The sequence below is a fragment of the Phyllobates terribilis genome, unplaced genomic scaffold (genome assembly GCF_046119375.1).
Source record: "Phyllobates terribilis strain yellow unplaced genomic scaffold, ASM4611937v1 Scaffold_11__3_contigs__length_659146591, whole genome shotgun sequence".
Taxonomy (NCBI): domain Eukaryota; kingdom Metazoa; phylum Chordata; class Amphibia; order Anura; family Dendrobatidae; genus Phyllobates; species Phyllobates terribilis.
The window spans coordinates 524,065,366-524,086,197 of record NW_027362771.1 but is presented as its reverse complement, the minus strand read 5'-3'; the positions used below and the strand labels follow the sequence as shown (position 1 = coordinate 524,086,197).

At 45.6% G+C, this 20,832-nt stretch overlaps 1 protein-coding gene across 5 annotated transcripts in view; it reads right to left on the bottom strand.

Annotated features, from left to right (window-relative positions):
* PROM2 (prominin 2) overlaps positions 1-20,348 on the bottom strand; it is a 239,050-nt gene extending 218,702 nt beyond the window's left edge. For all 5 annotated transcript variants that reach the window (XM_073653665.1, XM_073653664.1, XM_073653667.1 and 2 more), the window contains exons 1-3: positions 19,905-20,348; positions 10,848-10,897; positions 9,000-9,190 (exon numbers count right to left, since the gene is read on the bottom strand). In XM_073653665.1, coding sequence (XP_073509766.1) covers positions 9,000-9,190; positions 10,848-10,897; positions 19,905-20,157 — 494 coding nt within the window. In that variant the 5' untranslated portion in view covers positions 20,158-20,348. The remainder of the gene's footprint in view (positions 1-8,999; positions 9,191-10,847; positions 10,898-19,904) is intronic.
* Between the last annotated feature and the right edge of the window lie 484 nt (positions 20,349-20,832).

Genomic DNA, 20,832 nt, shown 5'->3' with positions numbered 1-20,832 from the left:
AGTCCTTCCGCCAGCTGAAGATGGCCCTCACGGGGGATGAAATCCTGGCGTACCCTGATTATAGCCAACCCTTTATCCTCTACACCGACGCCAGTAACATCGGGCTAGGAGCCGTACTATCCCAGATCCAGCAGGAGAAAGAACGGGTAATTGCTTACGCCAGCCGAAAACTGCGACCCACCGAAAGAAATCCTGAGAATTACAGCTCATTTAAGCTAGAGTTCCTGGCAGTGGTGTGGGCAGTCACCGAACGCTTTAAGCACTACCTCGCTTCTTCCCGGTTCACCGTGTACACGGATAACAACCCGTTGACACACCTGGACACTGCAAGACTCGGTGCCCTAGAGCAGAGATGGATGGCCCGCTTGTCCAACTATGAGTTTACAATCAAATACCGGGCAGGACGCTCCAATACCAACGCGGACGCCCTGTCCAGGATGCCAAACCTACCGGACGAGGGTGAGGATTCAGAAGATTTGGAAGAGGTCGAACTCCCTGCGTTCCACCGTCATGGGACTATCCAGTATTCCCACCGTGTAAGGGGTAAGCAAGCCGCTACATTCAACCCCTTACCTCACTACAACTCGGCGGAAACGCAAGACAGTGACCCTGCCGTCCGGCTGGTGAAGGAGATGCTGACTCAGCCAGAAGCTCGCCTTGACCCAGACGCTCCGGAGGAGGCCAAGCAACTGTGGGCAGAGAAGAGTCGACTGTTCCTTTACAAGGGGAAGTTGTGCCGCAGAATGGTTAACTCCCGGACGCATGAACTAATCTGGCAAGTAGTGGTGCCAAGAAGGGACGCAGCTATGGTGATGGAGGCATACCACGACGGGGCTGGGCACTTCGGATGGAAGAAGCTGGAGTTCCTGCTGCGCGGGCGGTTCCATTGGGTAGGCATGAGAGGAACCATCGAGAGGTGGTGCAGAGACTGTGGCCCATGCAACCTAAGAAGGAAGGACCGTGCCAGCCAGAAGACCCCCCTTCAGTCCATCGTCACCCGGCAGCCGTTGGAACTGGTAGCCTTGGATCATGTAAAACTGACCCCAAGCAGAAGTGGCTACGTCTACGCATTAACCATCGTGGATCACTACTCCCGGTTCTTGGTTGTCGTCCCCGTCAAGGACTTAACGGCTCAAACAGCAGCTAGAGCCTTCCAGCAGCACTTCTGCCGTCCACACGGCTACCCAGAGCAGGTGCTGATGGACCAGGGACCTGCCTTTGAAGCGGAGGTCTTCCAAGAGTTCTGTACTCTGTATGGCTGCCGGAAGATCAGGACGACACCCTATCATCCGCAAACTAATGGACTTTGTGAGAAAATGAACCAGGTGGTGATAGATCTTCTAAAAACATTGCCCCTGGAAGAACGCAGTCTGTGGCCTGAGAAGCTGCCCGACCTGGTGGACCTATACAACTACATCCCTGTAGGTTCCACCAACTGTACCCCGGCTTACCTAATGAGGGCAAGACCCGGTAAGCTACCTGTTGACCTGGAGATGGGAGTCCTGACACCCGAGGACACTTCACCGGAAGCAGACTGGGACACAGAGAGGCAGCAGCAGTACCGGAAAGTACAGGAGAGCGTGGAGCGAAGTCTCTGTCTAGCTAGGGAAAGACAAGAGAAAACTTACAACCAGTATGCTCCCGCTGTTCCCTTGGTACCCGGAGAGCAGGTCTTGAAGAGGAAAAGACGGCTCCACAAGTTGGACGACCAGTGGGAGAAGGACCCGTACATCGTACTGCCCTCAAGCCACGACAACCCGAAGGTCTGTACCATCAGTAAAGACGGAGGGGAAACCACAACCATTGTATCCCGGGATCACCTGAAGAAGTGTCCCGAACAGCTACGGAATCCTGAAGAGGAACAAGAAGACCCTCGACCCGTAGAGGAAAGGGAAGATGTGGTTAGTACTGTGCTCGGAGACTTCCCTCGGTCCTGGACTCAAGTCAATGGTGCAGTTGTGGTACCCGTCCTCACGTTCCTCCAACCAGCATCCCAAGTACTCACGGAGCAACCGGTAGAGCTGGAAGAACAGCCGGTCCAGGAGGCAGAAGACTCCACACAAGCAGATCAGGAGGATCAACCCTCTGTTTATAGTGAGCCTGCCATACCCCTAGTGAGCCAAAGAGCCTGTAGACAGCTGCCCAGTTTACCCTTGACAGCTCCTACACCCTGTAGTTCAGGGCCAGACAGTCAGCTCCGTAGGTCCACTAGGGCCACTAAAGGCCAGTTACCCGCACGTTGGAGAATTTGAAGTGTTTAAATTGTTTTATTTGTGGTCACCTGTCTGTTACTTGTAAATAATTATGTGTTTCTAGTTATTTTTAGGAGTCCTTGGTGGATTTACCGGGAATCCTTGTACAATTGGTTGGAGCGTAACTTAGGAATGGACTAAAGACTGTTAAGGACTCGGGGCAGGACAGACCCCTACCTGGTTACGTCTCCCTGTTTTGGTGAAATGGACACCTTGCTTTTCTTCAAAAACTGCACCCGGTTGCGGACACGCCGTGACCATTCTAATATGTTTTTTTTTCTATTGTACCGTTTCTGTTTGTATTGGTTATGTTTTTCTAAAATATGTTTAGTCCCGGAGTACTAAATTTCACTAGGGGGGAATGTGGCACCCCAGGGGTCTGGTTTCCACAGTAACAGCAGTGTTATGTCTGAGAGCAGGTGGGAGGTCTCTTGGTCAGGAATCCTATGCATGCCACACCTCCTGCCCAGTCCTGGGAGGGGAAGGACTTCCCCTATATAAACCTGGGGCTGAGGCAGGGTTAGAGAAGAAGAGTAGAGAGAAGAAGAGAAGCAGTGATAGGAAAGAAAGATCAGGAGCTCTGTGGGAGTCATGCTAAGAGGAGATCAGGGCTGGAAGCTGTAGAGCTCGCCCTGATTGAAGATTTCTTACCGGACCCGGAGTCCGAGGCTGTGGGGACTAACTCCTACCCAGCAGCAGAAACCGACCGGCAGGGGATTTCAGGTCCTCTGGCCCAGAAACCCGAAGGCTCGGTCACACGTGTGGGACCAGCACCGCCGTCGTGGAGCGGAAGCTACTAGAAGGCCCCGAGTCACCGGCCATACGGGTGAGCACCACACGGTACACTCAGGGACGTGGGCTACCTTTACCCGCCTCTAGCAAGGTAGCCAGAAGAGTACAATTAGTTGGGGAGGCCTACAACTCCGCCTGGCCAAGGTGGATCCCATCTGCTCAAGGACTGACCAGGCCCCGACCGCTAGCCAGTACTCCGGGAGGGTCTATCTTTGTCACCAGTAAAGACCCTGAACTACACCGTATCGTCTCTGAGTGATTCCTGCTACCCCCATCATCCACGTCGGCTGCACTGAGGCCATACCCCTCCCGTTGGGGGTTATACCATCCACGCTGCACCATCCTCCCACCGGCCTCAGCGGTTTGCCCTGCAGCGGCAGCTCCATAGCTGCATTCAACGGGTGGCGTAGTCGTTCTACATCTACTGCTAATATACCGCCACTTAGTCTGACTCCCTGGGCACGGACCGGGTCACCGCCACGAGACTACTACCCCTATCAGATCCGGCTCCGGGTAGTCCCTGCATGCGCAACGCTGCATCACATAGGCCCAGGGCGCATCATTTGCGTATTCACCAGCTGGATTGAGATACTGTGAACTGTTTAAGGGTCTCAAACCCTTTCTGTCTCTATGGACTATGCACATTGCCCCATGGACCCTGTCTCATCTCCCCATGAACTTTGCCTCCTGTTTTCCTTACACTTTATCCCAAGGGACTGCAAGCCTGACACTAGGGCAGCATTGTGCAATTGAAATGAACTGTTGTTTGCAAAAGGGGGAGGGGAGGAAATGGACGACCTAATGTTCGAGCCGCGTCAGAACTGTGTGAACTGTACCCTTGTCTTAAAGGACTGATGAGGGATCTCTAGAGACTGTGCTCCTGGACTGCTGGAGCGGTTGTTGTGTGGGCTAAGGGACATTGTTTTACATTATACATGGACTTGGATGAACATTAGTTCTGCAGTTCTAACCAAGAGGACCGACTTAAGTATTGTACAAGAGAAGGACTTGGTATGTCCCCAAGGACTACTGGGCGGCTGTTATGTTGGCCTACAGGCTCAATAACTTGAGCTCTTTTGGCTCCAGGGTCAGCACACTCTCCGGCAATGGACACTCGATAGCCTGGGAACAAGAGACTACTGCTTTTATGTGTTTTATGTGTATTTTATATGCCGTGTGTTATCTTCCAGGTTCCAAAATGGTTGAGGATGACCATGTTCAAAGGTGGGAGGAATGTAATAATGATGCACTGTTCTGCTATGTTTCGACCCCTGAAGACAACAATGTGAAGTACTATGTGTACTGTGTTATGGGGTCTCATATATAATATGAATAGTGATGTGTGTCTTTCATATTGTATGATTGTAATGTACAGCATATAAGAATCTAAAGTGTTAGGCTGCGTGACCATGATGCGGATTTAATGCATTTCCACGGCTGCATTTCCGCAACGAAAACGCATTAAAAACGCATGTAAAGTTGTCTGCCATGTTTCCCAATGATAATCTGCATCTGCTGTGCACATGCTGAGGAAATTTCCGCTGCGGATTATCATTGCGGAAAAATCTGCAGCACTACCATTAATTTGGCGAAATAGCCGCCATTGACTTGCATTGATCCGCATAACATCCGCATGCATACAAGTATGCATGCGGATGTTATGCGATTCAATGTGCAGATGGTAACCGGGTCTGGAGAAGAGGAGACTCTCCTCCAGACCCGGGTACCATAGTACCTGTAGTTAAAAAAGAATTAAAATAAAAAAAATATATACTTACCTTCTGGTAGCCCCCTGTCTGCTCCCGGCGGCGCTGCTGGCTCTTCGGCTGCTCGCGGTGGTATAAAAGGACCTCGACGTCGGCGGTCGCATGACCTGTCACATGACTAAATGACATCATGGAAGGTCCTTTTACACCACCACAAGCAGCCGAAGACACCAGACGCACTGGAGAAGGAGACCGGGGGCCATCGGAAGGTGAGTATAATGTTTTTTTTTATTTTTCAACATTTTATTCTTTTTTTTACTATTGATGCTGCATTTGCAGCATCGTAACTTGGTCACACAACATAAATTCATGCCGGTTGCATGGATTTATATAGTGTGACCAAGTTATCTTTTCCAAGTGATGCTAAAATCGCTTGGAAAAGCGCTTGACAACCCGCATGCGATATCGCATGCTAAAAACGCTTCACAAACGCTTCTACCTGGCAGAAAAAACACATGTAAAATCAGCATGCGGTTTTTCTGCCATGGAGATGCAGTAACGCTCCGCAGCATTTCTGCATCGTGGGTACATAGCCTTAATGTACAATGTGAGTAGTTCCTAGTGCAAGGTAAGCACAGGATTAAACTAGGGATAAGATAAGCACTGTTCATAAAGTAAGTTGCTTAGCAATGGCATTGGACATAAGATGAGGACAATAGGTTTAGTCTATAGGATAGGCTATAGTTAATGGATAGAACTAGCACAGTGGGTGGGGACTAGTGTTAGTGAAGAGTGGCCACTTCCTGGTAGGGAGTCAGATAGGCAAGTACCGTGACAAGTTCAAATTTAGGTGCTGTGGGCTGCTAGGACCAGCATGTGCCAATCGTTTGAGGCAGTGGGAGGCCATACTGACATCCCTTGTGGACATTCCTGCAATGTCCGGTGACTAGGGCTCTAGCCAGGTACCAGGGAGAGGGCCTGGTCTTCTGACACCTCAGGGTAGGTGGTTGTGGACTCACGTGAAGGGTTGGTCCTGGGTGCACTGCAGAAGTGGACAGAAAATCCCTGAGGCTGACTAAGTCATTGGGCTTAAGGATAGTCCAGGACAAAAGAGTGGTAGAAGATACGTTGTACTAAGGAAGTAAGAAACGTGAAGTGCTGTGCCATATCCCACTTGTTACACCTTCATGAACTTGAATTGATCAGTAAACGTTTGCTTCTTGCAATGAACTTTGTGACACTGAATTGTGTGCGGCGGCTCCTGAGGACGGAAGCCTGGAGACAGCGGAGGCCTGCAGCCTACAAGTGAGAATGATGCACCCCACACCTATCAGCACACTGGGACACTGTTTTCTTGTAAAGTGCCAGAATGTAACTGGACAGCAACTCGGTCATGACTACCACTCGTGGCCACTTTACATAAAGTATAGAGTAGACATAGGTTAGGTTTTAGGATGTAAGGTAGTGACTATAGGGTAAGATAGATATACTTTGAAGTATTATAAGGGTAATATCTCTGATGCATGCAAATGACGCGCCCCTGGGCCTGTGTCGCGCTGCGTTGCGCACGCGGGAGCTTACCCGGAGCCGGATCTCTTGAGGGTTGTAGTCTCGTGGCGGTGATCCGGTCCGTGCCCAGGGAGTCAGACTAAGTGGCGCTGTATTAGCAGTAGATGTTGGACGACTACGCCACCCGTTGAATGCAGCTATGGAGCTGCCGCTGCAGGGCAGACCGCTGAGGCCGGTGGTACGATTGTGCAGCGTAGATGGTGAAACCCCCAACAGGAGGGGTATGGCCTCAGGGCAGCCGACGTGGATGATGGGGGTAGTAGAAACCACTCAGAGACGATGCGGTGTAGTTCAGGGTCTTTACTGGTGATAAAGATAGACCCTCCCGGAGTACTGGCTAGCGATTGGGGCCTGGTCAGTCCTTGAGCAGATGGGATCTCCCCTGGCCAGGCGGAGTTGTAGGCCTCCCAAACTAACTGTACTCTTCTGGCTACCTTGCTAGAGGCGGGTATAAGTAGCCCACGTCCCTAAGTGTACCGTGTGGTGCTCACCCGTATGGCCGGTGACTCGGGGCCTTCTAGTAGCTTCCGCTCCACGACGGCGGTGCTGGTCCCATGCGTGTGACCGTGCCTTCGGGTTTCTTGGCCAGAGGACCTGAAATCCCCTGCCTGACGGATTCTGCTGCTGGGTAGGAGTTAGTCCCCACAGCCTCGGACTCCGGGTCCGGTAAGAAATCTTCTCAGTCAGGGCGAGCTCTGCAGCTGCCAGCCCCTGACTCCTTGTAACACTGCTCCCACAGAGCTCCTGTTGTTTCTTCCTATGCTGCTTCTCTTCTCTACTTCTGGCATGGCCCAGGAGCTGGGCCCAGCCGGGGCCACAGCTCCCTGTCAGCCCTCCTGGCTGAACTCTCCCTCTGAACTCCCTAACCCTGCCTCAGCCCCAGGTTTATATAGGGGAAGTCCTTCCCCTCCCAGGACTGGGCAGGAGGTGTGGCATGCATAGGATTCCTGACCAAGAGACCTCCCACCTGCTCTCAGACATAACATTGCATTACAGGGGAAACCAGACCCCTGGGGTGCCACACAAATACAATGCATAATGTTGGTAAAAGTAGATCTGTCAGCTGTAGACTTAGGGACAGACATAGTTAAAGTTTGGGACTAGCCCATAGTGGGAGGAGCTATCCCCAGTAAAAAGAGATTGCTTTCAGATAGGAGTCAGATAGGGAAGTTCGTTAACCAAGGTCACGTTCAAGTTGCAGTGGGCTGATAGCAGAAGTATGGATCTATTGTTCGGGGCAGTGGGAGGCTTTACTTGGATCCCTTGTGGACATTCCTGCCACGTCCAGAACTCATGGCTCGATACAGGTACTATGAAGAGTGCCTTATCCTCTGGCATACAGGGGAAGATAGACTTGGAACCACGTGAAGAGAAGGTAACGGATCCCAGGTGTACTGCAGAACTGGACGGGAAATCCATGGGGCTGACAGAGCCACTAAATGTAGGGATAGTCCAGGAGGGATGGATAGTAATGCTGAAAATGTGCTGTTTTAATGAAACAAGAAATGAGAAGTGTTACGCCCGATTCTGCATGTTACAATCTGATGAAGTTGAACTGTCCAGTAAGCTTCTGTATGTTGAAACAAACTGGGTGTCCCCTGAGTTATGTGCTGCGGCTCCGGGAGATGGAGATCTTGAGACAGCAGAGGTCTGCAGCCTACAAATGAATGTGATTCACCCACACCTGACAGCACATTGGGACTGGGACACGATTTTCCTGTAAAGTGCCAGGGCAACATGAAGCAGCAGCTCGTCCGCAGCTACCGCTCTTGGTCGCTTTACACAATGTTACGTTATCCTCAAGTACAGTAAGGTAAATGTGACAAGTTCTCAGGATGGTCATTTGTGAGTCATGATAACCTTTCTACATCTGTAATATAAAATAATAAAGTAAGCATTACTTGTTATTTTATTCAGTCCCATGCCATTACAGTGAAACTACTATTGTGGTACCTGTGGTAATGACATCATGTTCATCGTTCGCCTGACCACTGCAGCCAACTACTGGCCTTAGTCGTCACATGCTATACATACCAGCATCACCACTGAGGCCAGTCATTTCCTACAGCAGTCATGGGAATGATGTAGGTGACTTAATCAATGCAGAACCAACAGAGAACACTGGAGAAGTGGCGCTGGATCGGCAGGGGCTTGAATAAGCCAACAAAGCTTATTTTATTTTTTTACTATGATTTCTTACACATAGGACCCAATTCATCTAAGCAATTTTGATAGAATTCTGGTGTAAATTGCTTTTGTCGCAATATTTTGGTGCAACCCGAAGTTTCAGAACTGAATATGTTATGTAACTATTTACTTTTTGCACTTAGTCATAAGCAAGCCTAAACTAATCATACAGCGAATTTAGTAGAACACAGTAGAATTTATGGTGAAAAAAGGCCTTATATATGGAGATTTGCACAATCCTGGCCCAGCGGCTACGTTGGCAATCTGAGAGCACTGAGAACCCCCTGCAATTCCAGCCCTTCTTCTGATTAGTAGGCCCCATGGAGTCATTATGTTTATAGTGTGACGCATGCATGATGGCACAGGGGTCTGCTAATCAGAAGAAGCGCCAAGGATGCAGCAGGTATTAAGGGGATTCACACTGCTCTGGTCTGGCAGCTATGGATTACCATATATAATATTTATCTAGGACATTACATAATAGATAACTTACAACAATAAGCAGAACGTGCACAGCAGGAGAACGAATATGGGGGTCGGCTGGCAGACACCTCCTTCACACGGTAGGACCGTTCTTCCACGATGCTGGAATATGCAGAATGTTAACCCAAACACCAGCATGAAAATAAAGAAAAGGATGGTGATGATGGCACAGGTCACATAGCCCGCTTCATACTTCACAATCTGCAATGAAAAACAAATGAACCTATTAGTGATGTTGAAAGATAAAAGAAACAGAATAATAATCAATTTCATAGTATATAATACACAAAGCTCAACTGTGCCCTTGTTCTGGCCATGATTTGGCGACATTTGTCTCCCTTTCCATGACCCTTGGGCCAATTCCTCAGAATACAGTACAAGAACAATGCAGCTCCTCTTGGAAAAGAAGTCCAAAGCGTTAAAACGGTATTACCATCTTATTACGTGAATATGGCATTGCCTCATGATTGTTGAGGGGGGTGATCTCTTGAAACCTGACTGATCCTGAGAATGAAGAAGAACCTTCATTTTTATTCATGCATGGTGGCACCACCTAGCCAGCTAGTTGAGGCCTCTCTAGACAGGGGGATACTAGTTATGGGTCGTTCGTAACCAATTCGGGACAAGGAGCCGTCCCTGATGGGAAGGTCGAGAGCCGGCACCCAAGTAAGAGTCACTAAATCCTCTGAATGGCTCTCACTGAGCATAATACGACTGTTTTTGGTGGTCGAAACCCACCCAAGCCACGGATGGGTAGGGTTTTGGCTGCCATAATTTCATCTTAAATGTGTGTTCACCTATGGTGAACATATATAGTAGCAATCCATTTAGGATCCAAAAGAGCCGGCTCTTTTTAGTGAGCATATCCAAGTGATCCAGTTAGATCACCAAAAAGAGCCACAGGTGAAACCCACATGGTCAAAAAATGATAACAAATCCTTGCAATATGGAATTGCTTTGTGAGGTGGGACTATCTCTTAAAAGAAGACCTGTCACCAGGTCAAAAGTGGGCAGTTTTTGCGCTTACTTCATTTCCACTTCTCCCTTAAATGTGCCATTTTTTTTAAATCCACCATATGGGGCCTTTTTATTTAGTGGTCCTTTTTCTGGTTTTTACCAATGGGGAGGTTCTCACAGGATTCTCTGAGGGCATGTCTTTAGGATTAATCAGCCTGTGAGCTACACCCCCTTGGTAAAGACCAGAAAAATTTGTACTAGATTTATAAATCACATATCTAACAAAAACAAAACAAAAAACTGCCTCCATGGGGGATCAGTGGGAATAAAGTTAGAGCAAAAACTGGCCACTTCTGATCTGGTGAGAGGTCCTCTTTAAATAAAATTCTGGGTGGCTGCAGCCGCGCCTAGAGGGAGCTAACTGAGAGCAGGTTATACAGCTCCTATTAAATTCATTAATAAATCCATCTTCAATAACCTCATAAGCCTCGATCAAGAGAAATGTCAGCCGATAGGATCATTTAGATAATTTATGTTTCTTCTAACATCTAGTTGATGCAAGGAAAAAACATAAAGTCCATGACTCCATGTATTCAAAATATGTTTTGGCAACATACTGATATGGTGATGGGTGTGTGATACTTTCTGTAATTAGCTCCAGGTAATTCTCACGGTTTTCAAGATCTCTGCTTACTGTCATTTAATAGGAACCTTTAGTCAGTGTAGATCTGAATGCAAACATTCTTTTCTGGGATCCACATCTTTTGTGCATCTTTGTTCATGTGCTACAAAGTGAAATCTTCTCTAGCTTTGACCAGAAGTAAAATTTCAACTACAATTCACACCCATTTTCTGGAGTTTATTGTAATTAATTTGTCGAGTTACCCAATGGTTTACTTACCTGAGAAGTTTCCAAAGTTGAGGAGTTTCTGAAAAGTGAACGCAGTAATTCTAAAATATAAATCACAACAGTTGTCAATGGGATACAAATAAGAAAGTAATAATCTTCCAACTAATACAACATTGATGTAGCAGAACTGAGTTTGTCATGAATTGTTGATGTGATTGATATTCTAAGGCTGCACTAGAACTATGAAAGTGAAGAACGGGCGATTTTACAACCGAGTTGAATTAGTTTTGTGCCCGCATGCTTTCTGTTTTCGCAGACCCTTTGATGTGAATGGGGTAGACCAGACCTGTGCAAAGTGTGACCCGAGAAAGCCAAAGTGCTGAAACAGTGGCCCACGGGCCTCAACCTGCTTTCCCCCACCATTCATCCGCCACAGCTGTCACCACTCTCCAGACCCTCGGGATGCAGGTAGCGGTGAATACATTGGTGGAGGAGGGACCCTTCGCTCCTTCTTCCACCAATCATAGTGTGAGACAGCATACTATATATAGGAAGCTTCATGGGGCTCATACTGTATATAGGAGGCTACATGGGGGCTCATACTGTATATAGGAGGCTTTGCGGGGCTCACACTGTATATAGAAGGATATGTGGGAGCTCATACTGTATATAGGAGGCTACGTGGGGGCTCATACTGTATATAGGAAGCTTCATGGGGCTCATACTGTATATAGGAGGCAACATGGGGGCTCATACTATATATAGGTGGCTTTGTGGGGGCTCATACTGTATATAGGAGGCTATGTGGGAGCTCATACTGTATATAGGAGGCTACATGGGGGCTCATACTGTATATAGGAAGCTACATGGGGGCTCATACTGTGTATAGGAGGCTACGTGTGGTGTCATACTGTATATAGGAGGCTATGTGGGGACTCATACTGTATATAGGCGGCTACATGGGGGTTTATACTTTATATAGGAGGCTATGTGTGGGCTCATACTGTATATAGGAGGCTATGTGGGGACTCATACTGTATATAGGAGGCTATGTGGGGACTCATACAGTATATGGGCGGCTACGTGGGGGTTTATACTTTATATAGGAGGCTACGTGGGGGTTCATGCTGTATATAAAAGGCTACATGGGAGCTCATCGCATATATAGGAGGCTATGTGGGGACTCATGCTGTATATAGGAGGTTGTATGTGGGCTCTTACGTTATACAGGGATCTGTGTATGGGCTCTTATGGTATATAGGGGGATGTATGTGAGTTCATACGGTATATAGGGGGATGTCAGCATACTTACTTCTGCTGAATATTAAGTGATATAACATATCAATTATAATTATTTTACATTAACTGTAACATTACTATGGAGCAGAATTAATTTCAGCCTATTGGTTCGGTCATCCACAACAGTCATGGTCTCTCATGTGGCCCCTTGGGAAAATTAATTGCCCACCCCTGGAGTAGACTCATCCAAAAATCAGACCAAAATTCTGCATGGTGCTTACATGAATTGGTTGAATGACTTTAATATGTCACTGTTCAGTCCGAGTGATATCTCATCTACTGACACGATCATGTGAATAGGTCCTTACTGTCTTGAGTTACTATGGTGGACAGAAAAACAAACAACCAACTCACCTCTGTTACATCTTACTGTTATGTATAGGGAACACTTTAATGAATATTCAATTAGACTACTGCAAGCTAATGCAAAAATCTTTTTTTTTTATTTTCAATGTGACTGGTATATAAAAAATAGTAGAAATGTAGCAATTTTCACATTAGCCACCAGTCCTAATATTGGGCTCATACTTCCTGTTCTTTTCAGCAGCTACGTAGACATAGGCAGCAATAAAATGGCCTGATTTTTTTCTAGGCACACTTTCATCTGGGCAAAGGTCATTGTGAATGGTGGATCCTGTATTGTCTACGTGTTATCTGTCAATGTAATCCTGTTGCAATGATAATGAGATTTGTGAAAGGGATTAGGATTAGTGGACAAATTAATTGATTTCTGCTTTTGTTTACATACATAATGATATGGAAAATGAAAAAAATGGAATGAATAAATGTAACAATAAAACTTGATTTTATCAATAGGTCATTCATTTTCAGATGACTCCTTTCCTATACAGTGATTTTGAGTCCATTTTTATAAGATATCCGTCTACACTCATATAATCTTAGCATGTTTTTTTTTGGTGTTCCTCCTTTGTTATATTAAGGATCCTGACAAATGTTTGTAACAATAGTCTATATCTCCTGATTGCACTGTATTCATTTCACCTGAAGGCATTTATCACTGTCATAATGGACAATAGCCTAAAACGCTGATTTATAGGTCTATGGCATAGCCCACCTGACATAGTGTAATTGACTTCATTCATACATCTCCAGGTAAGACATAAGAAAACACTATCTTCAGGGCTCCAGAGGCTTCAGTCCTCCAGAGGCATACAAAATGTAAGGAGCTTAAAGGGTTAAGTCCACTCTAATAACTATAGGATACAACCGTAGGAAAAGTATTTAATATTTAGGGGTCCAATGGCTGGGGTCTTGATGGATCCTGAATGGGAATGACACTATTAAATGGAGTGATGGTCAAACATGCCTAGTACAAGTCTAGGATGGCTTAGTACAGCGCTCTGCTATCTCTGACCATTTCGTAGACAATGAAATAGTAGCACACTCCTGACCTACAGTGGGTACGGAAAGTATTCAGACCCCTTTAAATTTTTCACTCTTTGTTTCATTGCAGCCATTTGGTACATTTTAAAAAATTCATTTTTTTTCTCATTAACCCCTTAAGCCCCGCGGGTGGTTTGCACGTTAATGACCGGGCCAATTTTTACAATTCTGACCACTGTCACTTTATGAGGTAATTACTCTCGAACGCTTCAACGGATCCCCCTGATTCTGAGATTGTTTTTTCGTGACATATTGTACTTCATGATTGTGGAAAAATTTCTTCGATATCACTTGCGTTTATTTGTGAAAAAAACGGAAATTTGGCGAAAATTTTGAAAATTTTGCAATTTTCAAAATTTGAATTTTTAAGCCCTGAAATCAGAGCGATATGTCACACAAAAGAGTTAATAAATAACATTTCCCACATGTCTACTTTACATCAGCACAATTTTGGAACCAAAATTTTTTTTTGTTAGGGAGCTATAAGGGTTAAAAGTTGACCAGCGATTTCTCATTTTTCCAACAAAATTTACAAAACCATTTTTTTAGGGACCACATCACATTTGAAGTCACTTTGAGAGGTCTTTATGACAGAAAATACCCAAAAGTGACACCATTCTAAAAACTGCACCCCTCAAGGTGCTCAAAACCACATTCAAGAACTTTATTAACCCTTCAGGTGCTTCACAGGAATTTTTTGAATGTGGAAGAAAAAAATGAACATTTAACTTTTTTCACAAAAATGTTAATTTAGACCCAATTTTTTTTATTTTCACAGGGGTAACAAGAAAAAATGGACCCCAAAATTTGTTGTGCAATTTCCCCTGGGCACGCAGATACCCAATATTTGGGGAAAAAATACTGTTTGGGCGCACGGCAGGGCTCGGAAGGGAAGGAGCGCTATTTGACTTTTTGATTGTAAAATTTGCTTGAATAATTAGCGGACGCCATGTTGTGTTTGGAGAGCCCATGTGTGCCCAAACTTTGGAGCTCCCCCACAAGTGACCCCATTTTGGAAACTAGACCCCCCAAGGCACCTTTCTAGATGCATAGTGAGCACTTGGAACCCCCAGGTGCTTCACAAATTGATTCGTAACAATGAAAAAGTGAAAAAAAAAACACTTTTTCATTTTTATGAATCAATTTGTGAAGCACCTGAGTGTTCCAAGTGCTCACAATGCATCTAGATAGGTGCCTTGGGGGGTCTAGTTTCCAAAATGGGGTAACTTGTGGGGGAGCTCCAATGTTTGGGCACACAGCGGCTCTCCAAACGCAACATGGTGTCGCTAACAATTTGAGCCGATTTTCCGTTAAATTTGTTAGAGGACACCATGTTGCATTTAGAGAGTCCCTGTGTGCCCAAACATTGGAGCTCCCCCACAAGTGACCCCATTTTGGAAACTAGACCCCCCAAGGCACCTATCTAGATGCATAGTGAGCACTTGGAACCCCCAGGTGCTTCACAAATTGATTCGTAACAATGAAAAAGTGAAAAAAAAAACACTTTTTCATTTTTATGAATCAATTTGTGAAGCACCTGAGTGTTCCAAGTGCTCACAATGCATCTAGATAGGTGCCTTGGGGGGTCTAGTTTCCAAAATGGGGTAACTTGTGGGGGAGCTCCAATGTTTGGGCACACAGCGGCTCTCCAAACGCAACATGGTGTCGCTAACAATTTGAGCCGATTTTCCGTTAAATTTGTTAGAGGACACCATGTTGCATTTAGAGAGTCCCTGTGTGCCCAAACATTGGAGCTCCCCCACAAGTGACCCCATTTTGGAAACTAGACCCCCCAAGGCACCTATCTAGATGCATAGTGAGCACTTGGAACCCCCAGGTGCTTCACAAATTGATTCGTAACAATGAAAAAGTGAAAAAAAAAACACTTTTTCATTTGTATGAATCAATTTGTGAAGCACCTGAGGGTTCCAAGTGCTCAGTATGCATCTAGATAGGTGCCTTGGGTGGTCTAGTTTCCAAAATGGGGTCACTTGTGGGGGAGCTCCAATATTTGGGCACACAGCGGCTCTCTAAATGCAACATGGTGTCCGCTAACAAATTTAACGCAAAATTGGCTCAAATTGTTAGCGACACCATGTTGCGTTTGGAGAGCTGCTGTGTGCCCAAACATTGGAGCTCCCCCACAAGTGACCCCATTTTGGAAACTAGACCCCCCAAGGCACCTATCTAGATGCATAGTGAGCACTTGGAACCCCCAGGTGCTTCACAAATTGATTCGTAACAATGAAAAAGTGAAAAAAAAAACACTTTTTCATTTTTATGAATCAATTTGTGAAGCACCTGGGGGTTCCAACTGCTCACTATGCATCTAGATAGGTGCCTTGGGGGGTCTAGTTTCCAAAATGGGGTCACTTGTGGGAGAGCTCCAATGTTTGGGCACACAGGGACTCTCTAAATGCAACATGGTATCCGCTAACAAATTGAATGGAAAATCGGCTCAAATTGTTAGCGGACACCACATTGCGTTTGGAGAGCTTCTCTGTGCCCAAACTTTGGAGCTCCCCCACAAGTGACCCCATTTTGGAAACTAGACCCCCCAAGGCACCTTTCTAGATGCATAGTGAGCACTTGGAACCCCCAGGTGCTTCACAAATTGATTCGTAATAATGAAAAAGTGAAAAAAAAAACACTTTTTCATTTTTACGAATCAATTTGTGAAGCACCTAGGGGTTCCAAGTGCTCACTATGCATCTAGATAGGTGCCTTGGGGGGTCTAGTTTCCAAAATGGGGTCACTTGTGGGGGAGCTCCAATGTTTGGGCACACAGGGACTCTCTAAATGCAACATGGTATCCGCTAACAAATTGAATGGAAAATCGGCTCAAATTGTTAGCGGACGCCACATTGCGTTTGGAGAGCCCCTCTGTGCCCAAACTTTGGAGCTCCCCCACAAGTGACCCCATTTTGGAAACTAGACCCCCCAAGGCACCTTTCTAGATGCATAGTGAGCACTTGGAACCCCCAGGTGCTTCACAAATTGATTCGTAATAATGAAAAAGTGAAAAAAAAAACACTTTTTCATTTTTACGAATTAATTTGTGAAGCACCTAGGGGTTCCAAGTGCTCACTATGCATCTAGATAGGTGCCTTGGGGGGTCTAGTTTCCAAAATGGGGTCACTTGTGGAGGAGCTCCAATGTTTGGGCACACAGGGACTCTCCAAATGCAACATGATATCCGCTAACAATTTGAGCCGACAATTTGTTAGCGGATATCATGTTGCATTTGGAGAGTCCCTGTGTGCTCAAACATTGGAGCTCCCCCACAAGTGACCCCATTTTGGAAACTAGACCCCCCAAGGCACCTATCTAGATTCATAGTGAGCACTTGGAACCCCAGGTGCTTCACAAATTGATTCATAAAAATGAAAAAGTGTTTTTTTTTTCACTTTTTCATTTTTACGAATCAATTTGTGAAGCACCTGGAGGTTCCAAGTGCTCACTATGCATCTAGAAAGGTGCCTTGGGGGGTCTAGTTTCCAAAATGGGGTCACTTGTGGGGGAGCTCCAAAGTTTGGGCACAGAGGGGCTCTCCAAACGCAATGTGGTGTCCGCTAACAATTTGAGCCGATTTTCCATTCAATTTGTTAGCGGATACCATGTTGCATTTAGAGAGTCCCTGTGTGCCCAAACATTGGAGCTCCCCCACAAGTGACCCCATTTTGGAAACTAGACCCCCCAAGGCACCTATCTAGATTCATAGTGAGCACTTGGAACCCCAGGTGCTTCACAAATTGATTCATAAAAATGAAAAAGTGTTTTATTTTCACTTTTTCATTTTTACGAATCAATTTGTGAAGCACCTGGGGGTTCTAAGTGCTCACTATGCATCTAGATAGGTGCCTTGGGGGGTCTAGTTTCCAAAATGGGGTCACTTGTGGGGGAGCTCCAATGTTTGGACACACAGGGGCTCTCCAAACGCAACATGGCGTCCGCTAACAATTTGAGCCGATTTTCCATTCAATTTGTTAGCGGACACCATGTCGCGTTTGGAGAGCCCGTGATGTGCCTAAACAGTGGAGCTCCCCCACAAGTGTCCCCATTTTGGAAACTATACCCCTCAAAGATTTTATTAAGGTGTATAGTGAACATTTTGAACCCAGAGGTACGGCACATTATTTGTTTACATTAGGTCATCATATTGAATAAGTTTTCATTATTCTTGAGCGCAAGTGCTCGCTACTTGAGTTTGCATCGGGTACTCAGGTATGCACCATGTACAGCGTGTGCTCGAGTGACATGCTCGAGTCCCTGCTCCGCATGTTTCACGGTTATTAGACACCCAAAAAAAAACATGCGGGGATCGCTCGTGCATGGCAGGCAATCCCCGTAAAGTTTTTTGGCCGCGAAGCATATGGGGCAGAGACTCGAGCATGTCACTCAAATACCCACGATACTAAATGCATACCAGAGCACCCGATGCAAACTCAAGTAGCGAGCACTTGCTCTCAACACTAGTCGCCATATCGTCATCTTTTTTTCTTACTTTTGAAAAAAATCCCAACCCCAGCCCTAACCCTAGCACAACCCTAGCCCCAGCACAACCCTAGCCCCAGCACAACCCTAGCCCCAGCACAACCCTAGCCCCAGCACAACCCTAGCCCCAAACCCAGCCCTAACCCTAGCCCAATCCTAACTCAAGAGTTTATTTTTGACGCCGTTCCTTGTGCGGTATAAGTGATTAGACGACTTTATTCTTCGGGTCGGTGTGATTACAGCAATGCCAGAATCATATGGGGTTTTTATGACTGACAGCTGTCACACACTAAAAGACGCATTTTTTGTAAAATCTAGTTTTTGCATCGCCATATTTTGAGAGCTATAATTTTTCCAAATTTTGGCAGACAGTCATGTGACGGCTCGTTTTTTGCGGGATGACTTGACGTTGTTATTGGTGCCATTTTCAGGCACGTGACATTTTTTGATCGCTTTCTATTCCGATTTTTGGGAGGCAGAATAAACAAAAACCAACAATTCAGGAATTGTTTTTTTTTTTTTTTTTTTATTCTGTTCCGCGTGTGGTAAAATTTATGAGGCAGCTTTACTCTTTGGGTCAGTACGTTTACAGCGGTACCACATTTGTATAATTTTTCTATGTTTTGGCGCTTATACACAATAAAAGCTATTTTATAGAAAAAAATATTTTTTAGTATCGCTTTATTCTGAGAGCTATAACTTTTTTATTTTTCGGCTGATGGAGCTATATGGCGGCTTGTTTTTTGCGGGACGAGATGACGTTTTCAGCGGTATCATTTTTATTTATATGCGTCTTTTTGATCGCGTGTTATTCCACTTTTTGTTTGGCGGTATGGTGATAAAGGATTGTTTTTTGCTTGTTTTTTTTTTTTTTTTTTTTACCGTGTTCACTGAAGGGGTTAACTAGTGGGACAGTTTTATAGGTCAGGTTGTTCCGGACGCGGCGATACCAAATATGTGTACTTTTATTGTTTTTTTTTTATTTTTTTTATAATAATATTTATTGATGGGTACATTATATTTTTATTTTTGGTGTATTATTTTTTTTATTTTTTTATAATATTTTTGCACATTTTTTTTTTTTTTTTTTTTCCACTTTCACACAGTTTATACACTTTATTACTTTGTCCCACTCTGGGACTTTCACTTTTTTTTTTCTGATCGCCTGCATGGCACAGGAATGGAGCACCATCCCTATGCCATGAAGGCTGTCAGAAGTGCACAGTGTGAAGATTGCTTGGAGATGCACTGCGCATGTCCAAGCAATCTTCCTGCTCTCTGGTGACCCGGATGTTGTCATGACGACATCGGGTCGTCATGGCAACACCCGGGAAGCCTTTGCAGACTGCGCTGGAAGCCGGAAGAGGAGGTGAGTATCGGCGATCACCTCCCCTTGCCCCCGCAATGCCGCGATCGACTTCGATCGACTTCGATCGCAGCATCGCGGGGGTTAATGTGCTGGGAGCGGTGCGTGACCGCTCCCTGCACATAGTACCGGGTGTCAGCTGTGACAATCAGCTGACACCCGGCGGCGATCGCGCCCGCACAGCCTGTGTGCGCGCGCGATCGCCATGACGTACTAATACGGGTCTGGCTCTTAAGTCCCAGGGCACAGACGCGTATTAGTACGTCAGATGTTATTAAGGGGTTAATGTACACTCTGCACCCCATCTTGACTGAAAAAAAACAGAAATGTAGATTTTTTTGCAAATTTATTAAAAAAGAAAAACGGAATTTTTTTAGAATTTACCAAATGGCTTCAATGAGACAAAGAGTGAAAAATTTAAAGGGGTCTGAATACTTTCCGTACCCACTGTATGCTACCATGTATTCACTATTCCTACATTTCAGAAAACCTATAAGTTCTTTGTACCCATCCATTATAATCAATCAGGTTTTCAGTTGTCCTACCTTTTGGGAAGGGGTTTGGCTGAACAGCATTCAGAAACAACCTTTGCATCCTATAGAGTGGGGCCATTCCACCAGAATCTTGCTTAATTATGGAAATATTATTATTATTTTCCAATGTGTCAAACTCTAGAACTCCAGAGTCACTGACTAACTTGCACCTCTGCGGAGCCACTGACCCCATACTGAGGAGTTGGAGACAGATCAACCAATGCAAGACGTTCAAGCAGCCGATCCTAAAATCCAAGGATGCCATCTTCAAAAAGTGTCAATGTCACCAGCCAAAGTTCAAAGATTTCATTCCTCAGACTCGTCAGGTCTTCTTCTACCTTTGCAGCATCCAACACATCTGTCTCTGGCTCAGACTGCTCAGCAGCTGAGGAGCAGGCACTCCTGGGACTGCAGAGAGTATACAAGCATGTGTTTCGATGAACCTGCTGTACCTGTTTATTTGTGTTGGGACAGTACCAGTATTTTGCAAGAGCATCCAAGGTACATCCTCCTGTGAGTCACAAATACCTGGGAATGAACAGGTGAGTCTCATGCTTAATTATTATCACCGGCCACAAACAAAAGTCCCTATATTTTCTGCATTCTTGGATATGGATCATCAAGTGGTGGGATAGATGAATTAATGGATTCATGGAGAGCCTTCACTGGAAAAATAAGGGTGGCTGGTAGACAACTTTAAGAAGCCTATTAACGATCTATGATGTACATTTTTGTCATATGTGCTAAGTAAAGTTTGATGCCAGCTGTATTACGTAGACGGCATCGGCCAGTAACTTCAGTGACCGGAGCTTGCTTCAATGGCTGCAGTTTAGTCGCTATCAATCTCTGACGGCGGCACTGAAATTGTGTTGTTGCACATGCGCACTGGATTCCATTGGCCCTGCAGCAACAGGATCATGGGGTACCGATGAGTTACAAT